Source organism: Stegodyphus dumicola, chromosome 1 (assembly GCF_044657685.1).
Source record: "Stegodyphus dumicola isolate Sdum_Otavi_A_Nest chromosome 1, ASM4465768v1".
Classification (NCBI taxonomy): Eukaryota; Metazoa; Arthropoda; class Arachnida; order Araneae; family Eresidae; genus Stegodyphus; species Stegodyphus dumicola.
The window spans coordinates 180292423-180304534 of NC_140768.1; the positions used below are offsets into that span (position 1 = coordinate 180292423).

At 34.8% G+C, this 12112-nt stretch overlaps 1 protein-coding gene across 4 annotated transcripts in view; it reads right to left on the reverse strand.

Annotated features, from left to right (window-relative positions):
- The window catches only part of Uvrag (UV-resistance associated gene), an 83796-nt gene that overhangs the window by 33013 nt on the left and 38671 nt on the right, over positions 1-12112 (reverse strand). For all 4 annotated transcript variants that reach the window (XM_035354266.2, XM_035354271.2, XM_035354279.2 and 1 more), the window contains 2 exons: positions 11807-12039; positions 1689-1861 (listed from right to left, as the gene is read on the reverse strand). In XM_035354266.2, coding sequence (XP_035210157.1) covers positions 1689-1861; positions 11807-12039 — 406 coding nt within the window. The remainder of the gene's footprint in view (positions 1-1688; positions 1862-11806; positions 12040-12112) is intronic.

Consider the following 12112-nt stretch of genomic DNA (forward strand, 5'->3'; position numbering starts at 1 on the left):
TTATGCCTCCACGTCCTTTTTAAAGGACTGCAAAGAGATTAGGACTACAAAAGAGTAAATATAACTGATATTATATAAAAGAAAAAGTAATAAGGATGCTCAAAATCATAGAGTATTGAATTACAGGCATAGCTGGCAATAGCTGAAATATTACTTGACTGAAGATTACATATTCTCAAACAATAAATCTAATCATATACAACAAATCTCAAACAATAAATCTCACACAATAAATCTAAATCACATAGCAGTATAAGACAGGATAATAAGTAAGTAAAAAGAAATATTTCATGTGCCACAACAATATAAATAGAATAATGATGTACACATAATATTAATAAACTAGTTAAATGCAATTAAATTTATACTGAAATTAAAGTATAGCAAATTTCTTGTGTCACCAAACTAGCATTGAACCAAGCCCTATAAATTGTTCATGTTGTGTGGTTAATTCATTTAATTAATTAAATCATACTCTGAATTTCAGCTACACACATCCAATAGTACCTTATTATAATTAGTAGCTGTTATTTAGTTTTCAAGAGTTTTATTAATATGCTTCTTAAATTTAAGCTCAGTAATCTCCTTTCTCATGACAATTCCCTTTTCACAGAGCTTTGTAATTGCCCCTTCATTTCCAGTTCAGATGTTCAGAAAACTACCAGTTCTCTCATGCCTCACCCAAAAATTCCAAAGTAAGAGAAATGTTATTAACAAGTAAAAAGTAACCAATGGTTTTTTAACTTTACTATTACATTAATCTAAAATCCTTAAATAAAAAAATTCTTAATATGCAACTAAATTAAACACATAAATACTTATTTAAATCTGTGACATATGCAACATATTAACTTCCCCAATCCTGGTCACCAATGGTTGCAGAATTCATTCACACAGCCAGTAAAGAAACCCCCTCAGTTATTCCTTTGGACAAAACATCACTATATCCACAAACCTTAAAACTTCTGTTTCTATTCAACAAAACAGAACCATGCAAAAAAGATGTCTCTAAACTACTTCTTTCTCATAGCAATTACCTTTTCACAGAACCTTGTATTTTCCCCTTTATTTCCTATCCAGATGTTCAGAAAATTCCTAGTTTTCTCCGTCCTTACCCCAAAATTCCAAAGTATCAGAAATGCTAGCAACAAATATAGAGTTACAATGCAACAGTTTTTAACATCCTAAAATTACTGCCACACTAATCTTGTTAATTTAAATTAAAAACTCTGCTCTTTAAATTAAAAAAAATCCTTAATACATCATTAAATTACTTGTAAATACATAACTAAATGTGCAACATTAGCAAAAGTACATGTGTAAATTTGTATCCAGAATTTATAGACCTTTTAAAAATGTTTCAAAAAATAAAATATTAAGCAGTTATTTAAGAAAGATGCTGTATATGAGTTACAGAACTTCTGTCTATTAATGCATATTTTGTTTTTCAAAAATATTTAATAAAACATACATGTAATATATTTTCTGGAATATAATAGAAATTCTACATGGTTAATTAAAAACTAATATAATTATCATTATCTAAATAGCCAAGCAATAATTTATAATTAATCTTACATTTATAAAGAAAAATTTTAATACCATAACAATTTTGTTAACAAATAAAAATTATTATTAAACACTAAATTTGCCTCCTCCATATACTAGTAAAAATAAATACCGCTTACTTCTACAATGGGATATATATAACTAAGTTCTGATATTAGTTGTTTCCTTCGAAAATTCAGCTGAGCTTCAGTTTTCAACAAGTTTTCTCGATATTCACTGTAATATTTAGATAAATCAATACATTTTTCAACTAATTTCTTTTGTTCCTCAGCTTTCCTATTAATTTCTTTTCCTAGAAGTAAGATATTATTAGTCAAACAACATATTAATAACAATATATATATTCAGAAGACCAAAAAAAAAAAATGCTATTATAAGCAATGTTTCCTAGTTTTACTCAAAAGAGGAACATACTTCTCTGCATTCAAGATGAACACAAGCATAGATACAGATAGCCACCAATTTTTTCCTTGGGAAGGTGATGTAAGTTATGTGCATGTTATACTTTCTACCTAAACGTAAGCAAGTACATCTCTGAAACCATACTAAGTGTTATACATATGTGAAATGGAGAGCTTAGAAGAAAATAGAGAACAACCAAAACAACACTATTCTGAACCATTAAAAAAATTTTTTTTATCAGACAGTTTCAAGAAATTTGTGTCATGGAAGGGGAACATAGAGGAAGTTAAAAACATTCCTAAGAAAAATGTTCATTTAAACTATGAAAATTAATTTTTATATTCTCCAAATCATACATACAATAAGCATTATCCTGTCATTATTTAAGTAAAAACTATAATACAAATGACCTTTAAGAATTCAAAATAGACACTTGAACACAAAAAACAATAAATGACTGGTATAATAAATGGTATAACATTTGTCTGAAATGTAGATTTTACTTTTAAGCTGTATGCTTTTAGAGATACACTATCTAACAGAAAAAACGCAGTATTACGAAAAATGTTTTTGCAGTATTATGCAGAACACAAGGAATATGAAGTTCCATCATCTATGCAATAATCCGAAATTCAAAATGGGCATGTGAATTGTAAGCAAGGTAAAAGGAAAAGAAAAGCGAGATAAATATACATTTATCATTTCCTCTCATCTATGCTAATTCATCATTTTAAACTATTTTTACTATCAGAATAAAGACTAAGAATTATCTGAAAGATATTAGCAAAGAAAGGGTCATCAAATAAAAAATTTAATAAAGAGCTTCATTTTAGGTCTATGTACTACTGGTTTGTCATACTACTACATCATTACAGGGAGTGCATCTGGACGAATGTCAGAACATTAGAAAAAATCCAGCAACAGCCCACACAGTGATGGCCATATAATCTATTATGATTGATGAGCTTTAGATCCTCCAGTATTTATATATATATATACCATATTTGATGGCATATAAGACGCACCCTTATTTAGAAGGCCACAAACAAGGAAAAAAGTTTAAATAGCGTCATTTCTTTTAGTTCTCACGTTTCGTAAAAGCCAAATAAACAGTTATTGAATGCAATTACCTTCACGTATAAGACTGCGTCCTTCATGTATAAGACGCAGGTAACTTTTTCCGAGACCAAATTTAGGAAAAAAAGTGCATCTTATATGTTGTCAAATACAGTATACATATACACTGAAGTGACAAAAGTCATGGGATACCTCCTAATGTTTTGTCGAGCCTCCTTTTGCCCAGCGAAGTGCAGCAACTCGACGTGGCATGGACTCAACAAGTCGTTAGAAGTCCCCTGCAGGAATATTGAGCCATGCTGCCTCTAAAGATGTCCATAATTGTGAAAGTGTTGACAGTGCAGGGTTTTGGGCACGAACTGACCTCTCGATGATGTCCCATAAATGTTCGATGAGATTCATGTCGGGCGATCTAGGTAGCCTGATCATTCGCTGGAATTGTCCAGAATGTTCTTCTAACCAATCACGAACAATTGTGGCCCGGTGACATGGCACACTGTTATCCATAAAAATCCCATCGTTGTTTGAGTACGTGAAGTCCATGAATGGCTGTAAGTGATCTCCAAGTAGCTGAAGGTATCCATTTCCAGTCAATGATTGGTTCAGTTGCACCAGAGGACCGAGTTCATGCCATGTAAAAACAGCCCAGACCATTATGGAACCACCACCAGCTTGAACAGTGCCTTGTTGACAACTTGGGTCCATGGCTTCGTGGGGTCTGCGCCACACTCGAACCCTAACATCAGCTCTTACCAACTGAAATCGTGACTCATCTGACCAAGTCACAGTTTTCCATTCGTTTAGGGACCAACCGATATGCTCACGAGCCCACGAGTGTCACTGCAGGCGATGTCGTGCTGTCAGTAAAGGCACTCGAGTCGGTCTTCTGCTGGCATAGCCCAAGGAAGACAAATTTCGCTGCACTGTCCTATTGGACGCGTCCCTCCTACATCCCACGTTGATTTCTGCGGTTATTTGACGCAGCGTTGCTTGTCTGTGAACATTGACAACTCTATGCAGAGTCGCTGGTCACGGTCATTAAGTGCAGGTGGTCGGCCACTGCGCTGTCCATGGTGGGATGTTATGTCTGAAATTAGATACTCTCGGCACACTCTTGACACTGTGAATCTCGGAATGTTGAATTCCCTAACGATATCTGAAATGGAATAACCCATGCGTCTAGCTCTAACTACCATTCCGTGTTCAAAGTCTGTTAATTCTTGTCGTGCGGCCATAATCACATCAAAGCCTCTTCACATGAATAACTTGAACACAAATAAAAGCCCTGACAAAGCACTTCACATTTATACATTTTCTACCTGATACTACTGCCATCTGTATATTTGCATATTGCTATCACATGACTTTTGTCACTTCAGTGTATAAACTTTCCACAAAACTAGCTGAAAGTGGCTTCTAGCCAAGCTAACCTTGCAAAAACAGAATTTGATAGTAAATCACAAACATGAAAGATAGCAACAGTGTTAAAATCAGGCCAGTTGGTATAATAAATGACAGTGGATAGTTTTAGTAATGAATCTTGTTTCTGCCTTAAAAATGATAATTGGTAAGTGAGTATATGAAGATGACACAGAGACAGATCGAATCCTCTTGTGTTTGTTGAACAATATTGTTGCGAGCGTACGAGTTCGTTACGAAATGAATGCACAAGTCCGATGAAAAATGAACAAGAATTTATTATTATCACAACAAATATGCTTAAAGTTCCTCAAATTATCATGCAGTATTACAATATCTCACAGTAGTTATCTTTTAACTACTCAAATGTTCAATAGAACTTAATTCAAAACAGCTGAAGAAAGCTAATCCGCGAATTCGCTACAATCAACAAGAGCAGTTTTCTAAATAAACTCTTAAACAACAACAAACTAAGTAACTACTGACTAACTGAGAGGTTTTCCTTCTTTTATAAGATTTTAAAATCGCGCGCAAGAATTTTCTAGTACTTTCTCGAAATCATAAAGAGATATTTATTAAATGTTACATGCACACGCTCTTGTATTTTCAATTTTCCGGCTTAGCTTTCTTTTAATATTCGTCACGCGCTGCACTGCGCGGGAAATAAGACCATTTAATTTACAATTCAACAAACATAAGCTATTTAAATACCAAAACTGTAACACTGCCCCCTTCCGAAGGACTGCACGTCCCGGGCAGTACAATCCCTGGACAGGAAGCCAAACTTACAACTGTGGCATAAATGCAATAATAAGCATTACATTACAATAATAAACAACATGAACAATAAATGCAATAAATAAAACAAATCAAAAGCTATCAAATACAAATCAAATACTAAATACACATTTAGAAACAAAAAGGACCATGGTCTTACACTATTTACAATTATTTACACTACGTACTACGGCCATAGTAATGAGCTAACCTGTCATAATGAATGACTTTAGGCTTAGAGTTCGAAGACTTACGGATCCGAACCACGACGTCATTCAGTCTGTTCAGCACTTGGACCATCCGAAGGTGACTGTAATTTAGGACCGAGTCCTTTTCGTTGAATCGGGTTCCACAACCACACCCTGTCTCCTTCTTTGAATCTATGTCCAGTAGCTCTCATGTCGTATCTGGTCTTCACTTTCTCCGTCGCCAAGTTGACTCGCTTTCGTGCGGAAGGATGCATCACTTCAAAACGGGCCTTGACATCTTGGATGTGCTCCTTAGGCGATGAAGGCGCATCCGCATGGCGATCAAACATGCGGTCACAAGGCAGACGAAGGTCTCGACCGAAGAGCATCTGCGATGGAGAATAGCTGGTAGTTTGGTGTTTCTCTCCGACCCTAGTATGATTTCGGCAGCTTTCTGAGTAGGGTCTTTCACATGAGACGTCGGCGTTTCCAAGCGATGATCCCTTTTGAAGATGGATCGTCATGTCCTCAGATGCTGAGAAGAGCTTATTGTTTCTGAAGTCAAAGGAAAAATTATATTTCCTTAAAAAGTCCAATCCGAGTATACATGGATCTGTAATATCCGTCACATATGCCGTGTGATGGTAGGCAGCACTTTCAAACGTGATGTTCACGTTTAACTTCCCAGCTATGTCGATCTAGTCCCCAGACGCAGTCTGAAGGGTAACACAGGATGGTGTCCAAATAAGTTTATCTTTAAACTGTTCAGCTATATCTTTCCTAATGATGGTAACATTAGCTCCTGTGTCAACGATCATATTGCAAGGAACTCCGTCGATATGTCCATTGATGGATAGTCCGTTACTGTTGCCACTCACTGTAGAAATCTTGAGCGCTTTAAAACAAGGCTTTTCATTATCTGGCAATCTTTGTTCCTTAATATGGTCATTAATTTGTTTCCTGCATCGTTGCTGAGAAATGGTCTCAATTTTCGTACCCTGGGGTGTTCTGCAATTGTTTCATATGTGGCCTTCAGGTCCACAGTTTCTGCACTTTGGTTTCTTGTCAGTCCTTTTCCTTCCTGTGGCATTTAATTGTCTGTTTAAATTGTATGCCTTATTTTCCGTGCTCTGGGGCGTTCTGCAGTTCCTTTGTAGTAGGCTTTCAACACCGCAATTCCAGCACTTTAGGGTCAGTTTCTTTTCACCACTATTCCGTCTTAAAGCATTCACTGGTCTTGTCAACTCATCCGTTTTATTATCCGTGCCCTGGGGTGTTCTGCAATGCCATCGTAGTAGACCTTCAGAACCACATCTCCAACACCTTACAGCCAATTTGTTCTCACTGCTTCTCCGTATCAAAGCATCGACTCGTCTGGATAAATCATCTAAACGAGCCATCAATTGATCCACTGGCTCGTGGACTCGCACAGCTCTGACTGGGTAGCGATCTCTACGAGCTGCTTGCTGGGCTGCCTCGACTTTTACGGCATACAACAGAGCGCTTTTTATGTCCTTCACATCTGCCATTTGCAAAGCTTTCTGTATTTCAGTATCCCGGATGCCATCGATAAAGTACTGCAGGAACAGGATTTCCCTCGTTTCTCTTAGGCACTCCGTAAAGGCGAGATGGGACAGCCTTTCAATATCTGTGGCGAGTTCTTGAAGTGATTCGGTGGGTTCAGTTGACGGGATTTTAATTGAAGCCTGCTGTAGTCTTTTAAACATTTCTCGCCAAAGCGCAGCTCTAATGCACCGGACAGAGCTTCGAAGTCAAGTCTTTGGTTTTCTGGAAGCGTCTGCAGGATATCCACTACATCTGCTCTCAGAGAAACGGTGAGATAACAGGCCTTAGTTTCGGAATCCCATCCATTCGCATCCGCAATGATAGAAAATTGTCCTTTACACTTGCCAGGAGGTCTTCCCATCATATGTAGATAGTTTCAGAGAGGGACGAGCAGGCATTGGTAAAAATTTAAAACCATCCGAATTGCTCCCTGCCGTCGCTACAAATTTCTTTAAAGTACCCAGTTCTTTGGCAACTGCAGAAACTCTCTCATCAATTTGTTGTTTGATTTGTTTTTGAACAGAACAAACTCTTCCTTCTATTTCTTCTTTGACAGAAGAAACATTTTCCTCAATTTGTCCCACTTTATTTTCAACCACATCTCTATTCTGCCTTCCATAGCATTGAATTTGGTTTCTATTATGCAGGCAATTTCTCTTTTCATTTCATATTGACTTCCTTCAATCTTTACTTGTACGGCTTTTATTTCTTCTTTAACAGATTCCTTAACAACTTTTATTTCGTCTTTAAAAGTTAAATGACCAGCTTGAATGGCCTTCATTTCTTTCTTAACGGATTCCCGGCCCAATTTCATCTGTTCCTGTGCTGCTTTCATTTCTTCCTTAACGGATTCCTGGCCCAATTTCATCTGTTCCTGTGACGCTTTCATTTCTTCCTTAACGGATTCCTGGCCCAATTTCATCTGTTCCTGTCCCGCTTTTATTTCTTCCTTAACGGAGTTGACAGCCACTTCCATCTTTTCTTGGAAAGCAGTAAATGCAGTCATCATTTGCCTGAATTGTTCTTCCATCACTCTTGTAATTGGCATTCAAAATCCCACTCCTGACACCAAAAATTGTTGCGTGAGTACGGGTTCGTTACAAAATGAATGCACAAGTCCGATGAAAAATGAACAAGAATTTATTATTATCACAACAAATATGCTTAAATTTCCTCAAATTATCATGCAGTATTACAATATCTCACAGTAGTTAACTTTTAACTACTCAAATGTTCAATAGAACTTAATTCAAAACAGCTGAAGAAAGCTAATCCGCGAACTCGCTACAATCAACAAGAGCTGTTTTCTAAATAAACTCTTAAACAACAACAAACTAAGTAACTACTGACTAACTGAGAGGTTTCCCTCCTTTTATAAGATATTAAAATCGCACGCGAGAATTTTCTAGTACTTTCTCGAAATCAAAAAGAGATATTTATTAAATGTTACATGCACATGCTCTTGTATTTTCAATTTTCCGGCTTAGCTTTCTTTTAATATTCGTCACGCACTGCACTGCGCGGGAAATAAAACCATGTAATTTACAATTCAACTAACATAAGCTATTTAAATACCAAATCTGTAACACTATACCACTCATCAGTGTGGCATTATGAATTTAGATGCCATCAGCATCAACAGGTAGACATTTCTGTTTCACATAAGAATTTCAATGAGAGCACACTGTTTTTCAATTGGATAACATGTAGCAACACACAGTGAATATCGGGTAGCAAGCTAGCATAGTATCCAGATGCTTTATTAGCTACAGAATTTATATGACATAATTGGCTGTTGATTGGCTGCCCTAGCCCAGGCTAAGTTAAAGGGAAAAAAAAGTTCAAGAATGGTGAAACAGCTTTTCTACTTTCGACTAATAACCCTGTATGTTTGCATAGTGTAATGCATGCCCATTCTTAGAATTAAAATCATTCATTCAGAAGTGAATTCTCAAACAATGTATAAATGCTTATAATTACTCCCTGCTTTCCTTTATGATGCTATACTTTCTCTTTCCGGTAATATGCATGTCACTTGTACCTGCAGTTCCTATTTTGTAGTTTGAAGCATATAGGCAAAACGTCTTGAGAAACTATTCGATTTAGACTTATAGAACATAGGTGAATCTTTTATCTGTAACTGGTTTAAAGTTATCAGCATACTTCACAATAATTTTATTAACTTATTATTATTATACTATTTAGCTCCTAGTCTATTAATTGCTATCAAATACAGACTTTTAATTCTATTCAATATCGACAATACTAACAAAAAAGTATATTAAAAATACTAATTAATACATCAATAAAAGATGTTATCAGTAAAATATGGATTCATCAAAATGTCGTATGCTCTTCGTCCCCCTATAATCTTTCAATGCATGTCACATCACATAACTGTACATGACTTTGCCAGTTTGTTGTTCACTTGTTTAATCATCCATATGAGTTAGTAAATTGAAAATTGTCACTATTCTATATAATATATGATTTGTAATTCATTTTTAAAGATATCTCTTAACTATTGATATCTAAATTTCTAACATTAATACTTTACTACAAAAAAAAGTAAATAAAAGTTTTTAATAAAATTATTTTTGGTATTGAAACTATGAGGCATGTTTTTAAAATAAGTACCATTTGGAAATAAAAAGAAACAAGTAAAAATTTTCTAGGAAATTTTATTTTTATTTGAAAGTTTGTATCTCAGTCCATTTTTTCACATGATTTATGTCAACATTAAGGCATTTGAACAACTAGTTTTTGAATCCCCTTTTCACCTCTTACACTTGATTTAACACCCACTACAACATGATCATTTCGACCTCAAGCCACATAGACGAGCATTGCCGTGAAGCAAAATAATCCCCCAACTCAGCATGTCACACCTTTTGTTCTGGATTGTACAGCACAGTTTAAGGTCTCACAATATGTCACCACAAAGCAAAAATTCCACAAGCAACACCCTCAAAAAAAAACAGTACACATGATTTTCTGGACAGTAATTGTTTGCTTGAACTTCACTTTCTAGGGTGATGCTGAATGATGCTTCAATTCTGGTGTACCATAAGTCACCAAGGTTTCGCTGCCTATGGCAATTTGGCTTAAAAAATTCACCACCTTCCTCACTACACTGCTGAAGGAAAGTTACAGCACTACCTAAATGTTTGATTTTGGGCCCCTCTGTCAACATTTTTGGTACCCAGAAAGCACACAATTTTCAATAATTTAAGTACTTACTCACAATTTCATACAGAACACCCCATTAAACACATGGAAAGTCATCAGATAATGATGAAATCATAAAACATCCATTCTGTTTCACTCCGTTAATTTTCTCACTAAAACTTCAATAATGACAGAAGATCGCCCACCATAATCACGAGCATACGTGTGGCCATCTTTAAAAGCTCTGACCCATTTTTGTACAGTTCCATAGCTCATAACGTTTTCTCTGTGCACTTCACTAAGCTGATGACAAATTTCAGCCGCTTTCACATATTCTGTACCACAAAAACAAATCAAATGATTCTATTTCACAGTCAGTAAGATTCCCAATAAGTGGAGCCATTTTAAATACTCAAAAACAAACATTAGTAAGGTAAAATTTCCATAATGCCAACGGTTGCTTGCAAACAGAAGTAGGTAAACAACATGCACTTGTGGAATGCTGATCCCAGCAACAATAGACTTTAAAAACATGCCTAACAGTTTAAATAAAAACATACAATACATTTTAACATTACATCATCAACCATTCACATTTAAATAAAATTACGTTATCATAAAAAATATAGCTATTTTCTAGTATTTTTTTATATCTCAAACATATTAACTATTAATTTTGAACAAAGCATATAAAATAAATTCTTAATTAAATGTTATTTCACAAACATGAACAAAATAATTAAAAAACTATAGACTTAATGTAAGGATAAAAATTATTTTAATCATCTCGACTATTAAATTAGTTTATGCAGTATTTGAACTCTTAAGGCATACTGGCCTATATTTAATGCCCATGTCATTAGTCTTTTCTCTAATTAAAAAAAAAAAAAAACATAATTTTTAGGTTATCTTCCAAGTGACAAATAATGCCTACAAGTCATTGGTCATTCATTATATTTTCTAATCCTCTGTGAATATGATTTTGAAAAAACTGGGACGCTACGGTTTTTAACATGGTTTCTTCAGAGTCTTGGTCAAATACACTAATGCATTGTGATGAGCTAGCCAAGATTTTAAAATGAAATTTAATAACAGTTATACTAGCATGGGTTCTGAGGGACTTTGAAAAAGCACATAAACTGAAAGGCACAGTTAACAAAAAATAATTACTGTGGTAGATATTATTATTTCTTCAGCCTGAGTTGTAAAGAAGGAGGCAGTATTTAAGATATTTTTTTTTTTTTTTTTAAAGAGTGGCAATAAGCCACTCTTACAGTGTCTGAGAGCTTGAGTGATACAGTGGTAATATAAGTGATACAGTGTCTGACAGATTGAGGGCCAGTAGCTAAAGATGTAACTTTTTGGGTTTTTAAATGTACTTATAATGAAGTTGGTAGTGGGAACAGCAATTTTGTATTATGCATAGAGGATTCAAATTCCTATTAGAATTAGTTAATTGTAGAGCAACTATAGATTAGATACACAATATCTGAAATTATGATTAATTTACGACTTAACTTGTTACAAAAATTATTCAGGAGCTTTTATAACATAAGAAATTACTTTTTATTGTTATATACGATACTGTTAAAATAATAATTTGACACAGTTCAGGAAACTAAAATTATAAATTCTCTCACGCTTTCTTCTGAGATCATCTTTAAAACAAGCTACTTCTTTTTCAAGTAAATGAAAATTTCGCTGCTGATACTGCAATTCTGTTTTCAAAACAGATATTTTAATCTTAAGAATTTCCCGTTGTGCATGTACACTATGAAGTTCTTGTCCACTCTGTAATTTATCGTTTATACTATTTCTCCGTCTCTGCACTGCAGCCTGAGTTTGCTTGATAGCTCTTTCAACAGTTTTTATCCTAGAAGATAAAGAAAAATCAAAGAAAATATTAGCGCATAGAAATTAGATTACTTTTATTATAAAGTTATTAC